This window comes from Microtus ochrogaster, unplaced genomic scaffold, assembly GCF_000317375.1.
Source record: "Microtus ochrogaster isolate Prairie Vole_2 unplaced genomic scaffold, MicOch1.0 UNK115, whole genome shotgun sequence".
In the NCBI taxonomy this organism is placed as follows: domain Eukaryota; kingdom Metazoa; phylum Chordata; class Mammalia; order Rodentia; family Cricetidae; genus Microtus; species Microtus ochrogaster.
Window position 1 is genome coordinate 632,049 of NW_004949213.1, and position 13,050 is coordinate 645,098.

General features: G+C 49.8%; 1 protein-coding gene across 1 annotated transcript; it reads left to right on the forward strand.

Moving 5' to 3' along the window:
• Positions 1–2,698: 2,698 nt before the first annotated feature.
• Sertad3 (SERTA domain containing 3) lies at positions 2,699–6,860 on the forward strand. The gene is made up of 2 exons (XM_005371591.3): positions 2,699–2,925; positions 5,724–6,860. The coding sequence occupies exon 2, from the start codon at positions 5,727–5,729 to the stop codon at positions 6,318–6,320; it is 594 nt and encodes a 197-aa protein (XP_005371648.1). The 5' UTR covers positions 2,699–2,925; positions 5,724–5,726; the 3' UTR covers positions 6,321–6,860.
• Positions 6,861–13,050: the final 6,190 nt, after the last annotated feature.

The following is a 13,050-nucleotide window of genomic DNA, read 5'->3' on the forward strand; positions in this document are numbered from 1 at the left end:
ACACACACACACACACACACACACACACACACACACACACACATTGCCTAGTCCCAACTGTGTCTCTTTGGGATCTACTGTCTTCTATTGTTCCCCTGGGTATTTTTCTCATGCCTGGGAGAGCCACTCTTATGCATTCCTTCCTTCTCCTCCCAGCTACCCATGTATCCCCCTCCACCCCCACCTCTTTGCTCCCATGGGGGATCCTCTTGAGTCCCACACAGACAATGCCGGGGAAAATGACAGACAGGTTCCAATCCAGGAGACCTGGTCTGAGCAGCCACAAATCTCAACAGAGATGACAAAGCTGCATCTGTTCTCAGTGAAAACTCTCTCGTGGGTCTAGAGTTTTACCTCTGCAGAAACAGCCATGTGGGGGTTGGTTGGTTGGTTTGGAACAGATTTTATTTCTTGTGTGTGCCTGCACTCAAAGTGCACAGACACATAGCAGTCAGAGAACAGGTTGTAGTAGTGTCTTCTCTACTTCTGTCACCTGGGTTCCAGAGATTGAACTCAGGTTGTCAGACTTAGTGACAAGTGTTAGTGACAAGTACCCTTACCCACTGAGCCATCTTGCTGGCCCAAAACAGTGGCTTGGTTTTGTTCCTGCCATCTCGATTTCTCTTTCTGCACATTGCTTGAGCGTTTAACAAATTTTCACTGGGTACTTGCTCTGTGCCCAGCACTCAGGAGATACATCAGACCAAGCAAAGATAACCTTGGAACTGTCTCAGGGGCTCCAGTCCGGATGGGGGTAGGCAGAGAGTCATGGGTTGGTAGAGAACTGACTGTAACTCCAGTTAGAAGGGTACCGAACATTTGGCCTCTTCGAGCACTGCATGCATGCGGTACACAGACATATATACAATCAAAACACTCCTACGCACAAAATTAATATAAATAAATATAAGAAAATTAAATAATGATGACAACAAAAAAGATCCAGGGTGGGCATGGCATGGATGACTGTAACACCAGCACTTGAGAGACGACGAGGGGGGAGACAGGAGTTCACGGTCATCTACATGTGCAGATAGAGTTCTCCGCATATGCAGATAAAACACACATAAACCTTTAAAAAAATGCAAAACTGGGGGGATGGAGGGATGGCTCAGCAGTTAAGAGCACTGGCTGCTCTTCCAGAGGACCAGGTTCAAATCCTAGCACCCACATGGCAGCTCACACCTATCTGACACCCTCACACAGACATACATGCAGGCAAAACACCAAAGCACATAAAATAAAAATAAATTAAAAAGAAAAATAAACACAAAACTATCTGGACAGCAGTGGTGACACACACGTTTAATCCCAGCACTTGGGAGGCAGAGGCAGGTGGATCTCTGAGTTCTAGGCCAAGGCCAGCCTGGCCTATAGAGCGAGTTCCAGGACAGCCCCGGTTACACAGAAACTCTATTTTGAAAAGTGCCCCTCACCCCAAAACCCAAAAACAAGAAGATTCTGTCTTGAGATTTGGTCTGAGTGTTTACTATGGACTAGCCTTGCACTGGACTCGAAAGAAGGTAAGGAAAAAAGTCCCTTGTTTATTTCTTAGAAGGCATTGGAGCCATTTTAGAACCACTGAAAGAAGTCAGACAAGATTGTGAATGCCTAAATCCTAGTCCTGGAAGACTGAACAGGAGGACACAGAATCCCAGCGCAGCCTAGGCTACATAGCAAAAGCCTGTCTCGGAAAACAAACAAAACAATGGTTGGGGACATAGCTCAGGAGTAGAGTGCTTTGGCCAGTACTAGCTCAGCTCTGTGTTCCCTCCCAAACACCACAAAAAAACAAAATGAATTTTCTGGGCCTGGAGGGTCACACCTGCAACTCTCAGACTGAAGAGGTGGAAGCAGGAGAATTGGAATTTCAAGGCCAGCATTGTACACACACACACACACACACACACACACACACGTCTCGCCTGGACTACACAAGACTGTCTCAAAATGAGAAAACGGAACCTGAAAATGAGTCTTAGAGAACAGGAAGGAGGCACCACAGGCCAGATAGTGAACAGCAAGCTAACCCTTCACTATAAGACCAAGCAAAAAAATAAATAAACACAAATTGAAAAAATCTTAATGGTATGTCGCTCAGTCTCAACGTGCTTGTCCAGAATTCTCCAGTAGTCAATCCTCAAACCCAAAAAATAAGTTTGAGTTTGTCCCCAGAGCTGCTAAGAGCGATGAAAAGTAAGCAGCAAGAAAAAAGACAAATCTGGGAAAGGAAGGAGTAACCTGGGATGCAGGAGGTTCCACCTAACAAGCAGTAGACCCCCGACAAGATTAACCACGGGCCCCGCCTACCAAACCGGTTGGGGGTGGGGAGGTAGAGCGAAGACAGCTAAGGGGCGGGGCTGAGGTCGTCCAGGTAACGCAAGCCGCATCACGTTATTGGCTGATATTTAGTGAGTCATTCCCTCTCCTCCGCCCTCCGTTTAGCCCAAGCCTTCGGAACTCCGGAGGGCGTGGCCTCCGCCAGCTGCCCAGCCTGCGAAACCGCAAGGGAGGGGGTAGTGGTGTCACCCGGCCTCGCTCCGCCGTGGGGTCTGGAGCTGATATAAGGGGGTCTGCAGAGAGACAGTGGAGCAAGAAACACATCTGGGTCCAAAGAAGCCGTTCCGACAGCGCTATATCCCCTTCCACCCTGGAGACCCCGCCCCCTAAACAGTGGCCAACCTAAAGCGACCCGGCCCAGTGGGGGACGGAGCCTAGCATCCGTGGCTCCTCCCAGCCAATGGCGCCCCCCGGCGGGCAGGATTCCAACCAATTGTGGCTCGCGACTGGCCTCCGGGGAGGAGCCGAGTGGCCCCGGGCCAGACCCAGAGGCCGGGAGAAAGTGAGCCGGACTCCTACCCAGCAGTGGTGGGACGCAGCGCTGCAGGTTTGCCGGAGATAGTCGTGGCGACCCTGGCAGCCGAGGTGAGGAGTGGGTGCCTGTGTGAGATTTTCCTGAAGTTGGAAGAGGAGGGGGCGCGCCCCCGTGATAGGCGGAAGCGGGGTACGGACCCGAGTGGAGGACGCAGATTGGTGTGACTGATGGGTTTCGGAGGGTGGAAGCTAGCTAGAAACTGAATTCCAGTATCGGAGGGGAGGCAGGGGTATTCAGGAGGAGTTGGAGTTTGGAGAACCGAGAAAAACGGAGAGAGAACTTTTGGGGCACCAGTCTGGAAGAGTAGGACAGCTTGGGTCTCCCCAAGTGGGCTGAGTTCGGAGTTCCACGGTGTTCCGGGGAAAGTATGAGTTTCGAGGCTAGGATATGAAGCATTTAGAGGAACCCGGGAACTAGAGGCACCCAGTCTTGTATTCCGAGACGCCGTCGTGAGAAGGGAATCCTGGGGAGTGTTCAGTATTGGGGTTCTCAGAGCCAGGCTAGGAGTTTGGGAAGTAAAGCCAGAGTCATTTGAAAGTCGAGCCTAATAGGGGAGATTTCAGACGAGTTCTCAGAGTTGAGATACCCAGTCTCCCCAGCCGGACTATGTACCCCAGAGTTATTTATCGTCTTTGAGCGATGGGATGGGATGTGAATTTCTGCACCCCGAGGAGAGTTTAGGGAAGAATCCAGAACTTCCTTGGGTGATAGGGACCTGGAGAAAGCAATTTTCGGGCTGAAGTCGGGTGGGGGAGGGGCGCTCGGGGCGTGGAGCTCAGATTCACCGCCCCGAAGGCAGCGTTGGGCGGGGCGGGGCTGCTGTGCGTCCGGGTTCCCTTCCCCCACCAGCTAGAGCTCCAGTGAGCATGCTCTCAGGCAGGACGGGTGTGTCCAGTCCCTAGGGCGTGCAGGGCCTTCTGGGGATTGTAGTTCGAACATGACAGCAGCGGCTGTGCCTGAAGGCTCTAGGTCCACAGTTCCCAGAAGGCCTTGAGACCATATTGGGGTGTTTGGGGTGTTGTTGGATCTGATCTAGAGATCCAGGGAAGGGCGGTGCCTATTGGAAGCGATGGTATGGTTGAACTGGTCGCTAGAGGGCACAGCTTGGTGTTGGTTGAGTTATATCTGGCTTTCCTTTGGAGTTTGGGAATGTTCCCTGTCTTGTGAGTGCTCTTCGTCTTGGTGTAGGAAGCGGGTTTGGACAGTAATGTCCTTGTAGAAAGAAGAATATCACACACACAGAGATACACACACTTCTCAGCTGGGCGTGATGTCGCAAACCTTTAATCCCAACACTCGGGAGAGAGAAGTGATGGGTATGAGTCGAGGCGAACCTGAACTACAGAGGGAGTTCCAGGGCTACACAGAGAAACCTTGTCTGAAAAGAATCAAAAGCCTCTAAGGTCTAGAGATGTAACGTCACGTCTTGCGAAGCTCAGTTAAAATTAGAGTTCAAATGCGCCTTGGTCTGTTGCTCTGTACTTCACACTTGTCTGTCCTGTGACTTGTTAGAATAAAAATAATAATAAAAGTATTGTGGGAAAACAAATGCAGGCTCCATTGAGACTAGGGTTAAGATCTTCACTTCCAAATCCTAAAATTGTCAGAGTGTAAATTCAGCGTTGTGCCTTACCACAGGCAAGTAAGCAAGAGTCAAACTAAGCCCAGGTGTTTTGTGATTTGTTTGGGTTTTTTTGTTTTGTTTTGTTTTGTTTTTCTGAGACAGGATCGTCTGACCATGAGACTCTGCCTGGCCTCAGATTGACTATGTGGACTAGGCTGGTCTTGAGCTCACAAAAATCTACCTACCTCTGCCTCCTGGTGCTGAGATTAATGGCATTGGACACCAGTCACAAATTTTTTCTGCTCATTTTTTATTTTTAATTTTATGTGTATGGGTTTTTTTACCTGCATGGACACCACTTGTGCCAGATCCCCTAGCTGGGAGGCATAGATGCCCTAAAACTGGAATGTTAGACAGTTATGAGCCATCCTGTGGGTGCTGGTACTCAAACTCAGGACCTCTGGAAGAACAGTCAGTGCTTTAACCACTCAGCAATCCTCTATCTTTTTTTTCTCTTTTCTGTCTTTTTTGTTTTGTTTTGTTTTGTTTTGCTTTTTTGAGACGGGTTTTTCTGTCTAGCCCTAGCTGTCCTTGTAGACCAGGCTGACCTCGAGCTTACAGAGAGATCTGCCTGCCTCTGCCTCCAGAGTGCTGGGATAAAAGGTGCGTGCCACCACTGGCCTGGCCCCTCCACCTTCCTTTTATTTTTGAGGCACTAAATAGGGTTGCAGCAACCCTACTTGCATCTTGTTCTCTATTTCTCTCCCTCTTTTTTTTTTTTTTTTTTTTGATGTGCATTGGTGTTTTGCCTGCATGTATATCTGTGTAAAGGTGTCAGATCTTAGAATCACAGGCAGTTTTGAGCTGCCCTGTGGGTGCTGGGAATTAAACCCTGGTCCTCTGGAAGAGCAGCCAGTGCTCTTAACCGCTGAGCCATCTCTCCAGCCCCGAATCTTGTTCTCTTAATCACATCGCATGCATTCTTGGCCTTGTTGGAATATGACTTTAAGTAGAGGTTCTGATAAACAACCAAACAAAAAAGACTCACTTGATAAAGTGGGATCCAAAGGTATCTGACTTGGGGGGGGGGGAGCACGTCTCATTCCTTTAATCCCAGCACTGGACGGGCTGGTTGGATCTCTGAATTCGAGTCCAACCTGGTCTACAAAGCTAGTTCCAGGACAGCCAGGGCTACACACAGAGAAACCCTGTTTCAAACAAACAAACAAAAAATATGCAAACAAAAGCAAAGGTATCTGATATGACTCTTTTTTCCCCCCACAGGACATGGGAGGCTTAAAGAGAAAACATTCTGACTTGGAAGAGGAGGAAGAGGATGAGAAGTGGGATTGGACTCCAGCTGGTCTTCGGAGCTACCAGCAAGCCCTGCTCCGAATCTCTCTGGAGAAAGTCCAGCGCAGCCTGGGCCCCAGAGCGCCCAGCCTCCGCAGGCACGTTCTTATCCACAACACACTCCAGCAGCTGCAGGCTGCCATTCGACTAGCTCCAGCCCCGGCCCTGCCCCCAGAGCCTCTCTTCCTGGGGGAAGAAGACTTCTCCCTTTCCACTACCATTGGCTCGATCCTCAGGGAGCTCGATACATCTATGGGTGAGATGGAATCGCCTCCGAATCCAGTGGCTTCCCCGAGTCCTCAGAATGAAATGATGCCCCAGGCTGATCCCGTGTTCCTAGAAGCTCTGAGCTCCCGGTACCTGGGAGACTCTGGCCTTGATGACTTCTTTCTGGACATTGACACATCTGCAGTGGAAAAGGACTCTGCACTTCCGCCCCCAGAGCCTCCTCGCAGCCTCTTCTGTGCCCCTGGATCCTGGGAGTGGAGTGAGTTGGACCACATCATGGAAATCATCCTAGGATCCTAAGACTGATAGGGTCCTTCCTGGCATCAGCCTCTTTGGACTGGATCCTTGTATGTGAGTCGTGTGTGTGTGTGTGTGTGTGTGTGTGTGTGTGTGTGTGTGTGTGTAGCAGAGGCTCTCACCAGTGACTGTGGCCTCCTTTCCTCCTATGTCAGGATTCCACAAACTGCCCTGCACGTGTGCGTGTCTGGTTACCCAGCCTTCCGTGAAGGTGCGTCTTCCTGAATTAATTTATCTCTTTTCAAATGCCTTAACGAGACTCTGTTTCAGGGAGTCTAATGTGTCACTTACACATTTCTTCTGCCTCCAGTTCCCTCTGCCCTTGTGACCACTAGGGCCTCAGGGAACATAAAGTTGGACCTGTCAAGCCATGACGGTGACGGTGGGCTGCCTTTCTGGGGAGTGGGAGGGGCTGGTCTCCTCCTGGCAGGCTGAACCCCACTTCCTTGGCAGTACCCTAGTTCCAGTAGCCTCCTGAATCATAACCAGGCCGGACCATGTGCAATAGGGTGGAAATCTACCAGCTCCATGCCACGCTATTTAAAAAAAAAAAAAAAAAAAGGCAGGGTTTGTTTGTAGTGGCTGTTTTTTTATTATTATTTTTGAGTGTTCCTTTTTTTTTAAATAAAAGTATTTTGGAAATATTTGAATTGTCTTTAAATTTGTAAATTTTCGTGGGGTGATGGGAAGAGCCTGTTAAGTTCCCTGGACACTTACGGCCTTTCCTTAACAAAGGTGGGGCAAGTGTAACATTGTATAAAACAGTTACTGGCTTGCCAGAACTTCTTTATGTAAACTAAATCCTTTAATCCTCAGGATTAGAAAGAAACAGATACTATGTCACATTTTACATTGCATAGGAAAAACCTCAAGTTTAGGAGCTTGGAGTATAGCTGAATGATTGAACTCTTGTTTGGTATAAGTGTGTGTGAGGCCTTGGGTTTGATCCCTATCTGCAAAAAAGACAATTTGTTTACTTGAAACAGTCTCACTATGTAGTCAGGCTTTCCTTAAACTCACTGAGATCAACTGTGTCTGCCTCCTGTGTAGCTTAAAGATAGCTTGCTAAAATAGGATTTAGAAGCCTGAAGTTTAGAGATGGAGAGAAAGGGACAACTGGGTAAGATTCAAACTCTGCTAGCCTCTGAAGTTATGGCTTCTGTTCGAGTGCTAGGAAGCCAGCCTGGAACATGGCGGGGAATTAAGCAGGTTGCTGCTGAGCCGTTCCCCTGCCAAAGGAACGTGAGGTAAGTACCCTTCGGGTGAGCCACCCTCACCTCATGGCAAAGCCTGAGCAGGTCCACTGCTGCTCTGCTGCAGCCTCCATAAAAGCCCTGTTTACCACAGTGTTTATGATCCTTGCCAGTCATATGGGTGTAGGTGAACGTGTGGGGTGTGTGTCACGGGCTAAGGCTCTTAGGGACTGAAAAGTCAACCTCTCGCTATGGGGTGTGCCCAAAGAGCCCCCACGGCGGAACACAGATCTAAGATGCTGTTCTTGAAAGCCACACTGAGTTTGCGTTCAGGAATTCACTTCTGGCTTGAGAGATGACAAGCCAGGCTTACCAAGGGGAGGGTCAGGGTAAAGAAAAGGAAGGCGAGGAAGAAGTGTCACATGGCACTGTCCTATCCATGCCCAAGTGAGAGTACCCTGCATTAGGGACTTTTCTGGAAGGGTTGCATGGCAAGATGGGGATTTTTGTTTGTGGTTTCTTGGCTTCCCAACAGATAACTCATTTGGGTGAGGTGGGGGCAGGGCCTTGTGGCAAAGAAAGTGAACAGGTTATCTAAAAATAAGGCCAATCCACAAAGGACTGGGGAGGCTTGGAGAAGATGTCTCAAAAAGTCTATATTCCAAAATGGCCACCATGCTAGGTGTGATGGGTGCCCACCTTTAACCCCAGCATTTGGGAGTCAGGAGTGGGAAAATCAGCAACAAAGGCCTGGGCTACCTTTGACCCTACCTTTAAAAATAAGGCAGCCAGGTGGAGTGGCCCATGCTTTTAATCCTAGTACTTGGAAGAAAGAGCAGGTGGATTGGTTTCTCAGCTCATACCCAGCCAGTTCTGAGACAGCCAGGACTTCATAGACCTGTCACAAAAATAATAATAAGTGCTTGCCAAGTAAGAGTGAGGACCTAAGCTGGGACCCCCAGAATTCACATAAAGGTTGTGTACAGCTGCTGGAGGCCGGTGCAAATGAAGTTCTGAATTCAAGCCCAGCCTGGTCTACAGAGAGAGTTCCAGGACAGCCAGAGCTAACCAGAGAAACCCTGTTTCGAAAAAAAACCAAAAAAGGTTGTATGCAGTACCACAGATCTGGAGTTTAGAGCAGTCCTCCAGCCTGCGGTGTGTACTGGTGAACAAGAGACTGTCTCTGTCTGGAAGGTGGGAACTAACCTCAGTTGTCCTCAGACAAAAACAGAAAAGAATGCTAATTAAATCACATCGTTCTCTTCCTTGACACTTCCGGCCACTTCTTGTCCCACTCCTACCCGGAATAAAAACGAGGGTCTGATTCAGCCTCACTCCCCATGACGTCCGTGGTTTCATGCCCCACTCTTCACTAACTCCAGTCCTGCTGGCCTCAGTTTCTGCCCCAGTACCTCTGTTGTGTCTAGGACATCTTCCCAGAGGGTGCTTCTCCCATAGCATCACCCTGTTTGGTTACATGCTGTTTGGTATTGTTCTGATTATCAGTACCCGCAGTGGCAGTGTAGAGCTGGGACCCAGAGCCCTGCACGGTCTCGGCATGTGTGGTACCACTAAGCTGCACCATAGCTCTGTTTGACTTTTTTTTTTCAAATATTTTGGTTTTTTTATGTGTATGGGTATTTTCCCTGCATGTATGTATGTCAGTGTACCCCATGTGTATCTAGTACTGTGGTACCCTCAGAGACTGGATGAAGGTGTCAGGTCCCTGGAACTAGAGTTAAAGACTGTGAGCCACTATGTGGGTGGTAGGAACTGAACCCTGGTCCTCTGGAAGAACAGTCCTGTTTTTAACCACTGAGCTGTCGCTCTAGCCCCAGTGTGACTTTCCTTTTTCTTTTTTTTTCTTTCTTTCTTTCTTTCTTTTTTTTTTTTTTTTGAGATGGCATTTCTCTATGTAGCCTTGGCTGTCCTAGAACTTACTTTGTTGGCCAGGCTGGCCTCGAACTCGTAGAGATTCATCTGCTGCCTCCCGAGTCCTGGCATTAAAGGTATGCCCCACCACGCTAGGTTGTTTGCCTTTCTTACTAGCACCTGTGCAAACCCAGGTTATTTATTACCTGTTCATGGTTAGCCTCCAACTCTATCAGAAACTCTCAGAGGAGGGGCCATGGGGGACTTTGACCAGTTGAGCTCCCCCCTCCTCACCCCAGTACTAGGCACTGGTGGGTCCTCAAAAATTGTTGGGCTAGGAAGATGGCTCAGTAGATAAAACCCTTGTCACAAAAGCATGAAGACCTGAGCTCGGAGCCCCAGATCCCACATAAAAGCTGGTGGGCATAACAGAGGCCACTCATCCCAGCGTTCAGGAGACAAAGGTGGGGGACCCTCAGAGCAAGCTGGCTAGCCAGATTAAAATGAGCTCCCGGTTTAGGGGGTGGGGGTAAAAGGCCCTGAAGTGGAGAGTGCTGAAGGAAGGCATCCAGGGTTGGCTTCTGGTTCCAGGAGCTTGTGAACTCACACGTTGATGATCCCCACCCATAGGAATACGAATGCAACATGCACACACAAAAGGAAAAATTATTAATGTGGAAATCAACTCCAGGCCTGGCACCGGCCACAGCTCCCCTCCCCGCTCCACCCCCCACTCTCTGGACAAACACCCTTTTTCTCCTGTGCTCACAGCGCTCCTCTCCAGATCAGCACGTCTGAATGGTGGGAGCTGGGGTGAAGGTGCATGCCTTCCAAGCAAGCATACTGAGGCTGAGGCAGGAAGACCAGAAGTTCTAGAAGGGAAGTTATGTGATTGGGGGCGGAAATACTATTTAGATGAAATAACCAAAGATGGACTCATGGACAGGGTGGCATTTGGATGAAGTCCTGAAGGAGGTGAGGGATAAAGTCACACTAGGGAAAGTCAGAGCATGCGCAGCATGTCCAGCAGCGAGGTCCCTCAGTGCGGCTGCAGAGCATGAGCAAAGGGGCTGCACCAGAAGAGGTGAGAGAGTGAGGGCCAGCACGTAGGGACTACAGCACGTAGGGACTAGAGCACGTAGGGTCTAGCGGCTGTCCTACTGGGAAGACTTTAGCAGAGAGGGAAGCCAAAGTGTTGGGCTGAGGGGATGAGGTCTGACTCACCTTTTTCTTGGAAGTCTTTTACTTCCCTAAAGCAAGTGAGAGGAGCTGGGCGTGGTGACACAAACCTTGGCATCCCAGCACTTGGGAGGTAGGGTAGGAGGATAACTAGTTCTAGGTAAGTCTGGGTTACCGAGAGAGAGGACATGATCAGAAAGAAACAGAGGAGGAGGAGGAGGAGGAGGAGGAGGAGGAGGAAGGAAAGAAAGATCAAGACGAGGTGGGGGAAAAACTCAGGAACTTGACAGCAGCGACCAGCCAATCTAAGAAGCACCCCCAACTTCCAGGTGAACATATGGAGGCTCAGAGCGGCCCAGCTCCTTCCCTAATTAAGAACTGGCCCCAGAAGTGGAAAGGCTGGCCCTACACAGGGACCAACCCCCGGAGGCCAGAGTCCACCTTCCCCAACTCGCCCGCCCCAACGGGACTCCGGTGGGGGATGGGCCGCTAGGCCCTGGGCGTGGCGCGATGGCTGAGTCCCACCCACCTGCCCACCCTCCGAATCGTGCTGGCCAGCGGGCAGGAGACCTGGGAGGCAGCAGCAGAGGCCGGCAGCCGGCCTGGCGCCTCCTCCCTCCCCAGGGGCCGGGTGGGGCGGCTAGCTAGGGGCGGGACGCTCCCCCGGACCATCCTCCTTCATTCCCTCCCTCCTTCCCTCCCTCCCTCTCACGTTCCCTCCCTCCCCAGCTGGCGAGGTCCCCTCCCACCCCCCTTTCCCTTGCCTGCCAGGCCCGGTGGCTTAGCCTCTGGTTTCATTTCTCAAGGCCCAGTCTCTCTCTCCCTTCCCCCAATCGTTGAATTCCTAACTCCTTCTCCACTTTCTGGTCCTTGCTCCAATGTCACCTCCTCTGGGAGGCTCCCTCGGACCGCCCTGGTGGCAGACACCTCTCCCTAGGACTCTGTCAACTCACCGAGAGTTCGAGTAACTGATCAGAGGCAGCAATTCTTTTTTCTGTCTCCTTTAGTCATCTATAAGGGTCTTGTCGGCTCACTTTTTTTGAATGTGAACAAAGGTCTAAAACTTCTAGCGACTTCTCTTACTTCCTCTCTGGGCGTTTCCAAGCCAGTTCTACTGGCCTACCTGCCTGACAAACAGCACCTCAGGGGCTTTGCATTGGCTCAACCCCGTGCTGTAACTCTCGCTTCAGCCAGCATTCTTCCTCTCGCTCTGCTGTCGGATCTGCCAAGTGTCACCTCTTAATCTTACACTGGAGAGGTACAGGCACGAGGGGCAGGGCTTCAAGATAATTCTCAGCTCCATTCTAGGCCAGCTTGGGCTCCCTGAGACCCTGTCTCAAGCAAATTATCATATGTCACCGCTGAGATTCCCCATTCCCTACTCCAAGTTCTGCATCTTCTGTCTTTTTTTTTTATTATTTAGTTTTATTTATTTGGGCCCTGGAGAACTTGAAATCACTCTGTAGCCTGAAGCTGGCCTTGAACCCTCCAATCTCCACAGTGCTAAAATCGCTGGAGTGTGTTATCACACCTGATTTTATTCTGTTCCGTGTGTGTGTGTGTGTGTGTGTGTGTGTGTTGTTATGAGCCTAACCTTTAATGGCTGAGCCATCTCTTTAGCACTATTTGATTTGATTTTTTACATTTATCTGTGTGTGTGTGTGCGTGTGTGTGTGTGCGTGTGTGTGTACATATACACCACAACATTTGTGTGGAAGTCAGAGGAGAACTTGAAGTCAGTTCTCTTCTTCCTCCATGTGGGTTCTGGAGATCAAATTTAGGAAGTAGTGTTTGGCAATCAAGCACCTTTACCTACGTTTGCCTGCCCTGTCTTATTTTTGTTTGTTTGTTTGTTTGTTTGGTTTGTTTTTGAAACAATAGTTTATCCCCGGGCTCATTTTAAACTGTGCATCCTTCTGCCTCAGTTTCCTGGGTAGTGGGATTATGATAGTCAACCTTTCTGCCTCAGTTTCCTGGGTAGTAGGATTATGATAGTCACCTGGCGAAGTTTCCTTTTTGTCTTTGCCCTCTCCCCTGACCCAGGAAATAATAAAAAACTATGTCAGGGTTGTTATGCTTGCATACAGGCCGTCCATAGCAGATACTCAATTGGTGTAGGAAAACAAACAAACGAAAAACCAAACACGACTCCCCTGAGCTGTGAGGTGAGCTGCTTGAGCCATTAGCAGGCTCTAGGCTGCACTGTTTGACACTTCTGTGCCACAAAGCACAAGCTGATCTTGAACTCCTGATACCCTTGCCTCTTTGTTCTGCATGTGGGGTGTCACCATGCCCACCTCTTTCTGAGCCTTTTGGCCAGGCTATAAAAATAGACTACGTAGAGAGAGTTGTGTGGTCCACCATATAGAATTCTAATTCCAGCCGGGCGGTGGTGGCACACTCCTTTAATCCCAGCACTCGGGAGGCAGAGGCAGGCGGATCTCTGTGAGTTCGAGACCAGCCTGGTCTACAAGAGCTAGTTCCAGGAC

Coding starts and splice junctions, on each gene's coding strand:
- Sertad3 (XM_005371591.3), top strand. CDS start 5,727: ATGGGAGGCTTAAAGAGAAAACATTCTGACTTGGAAGAGGAGGAAGAG.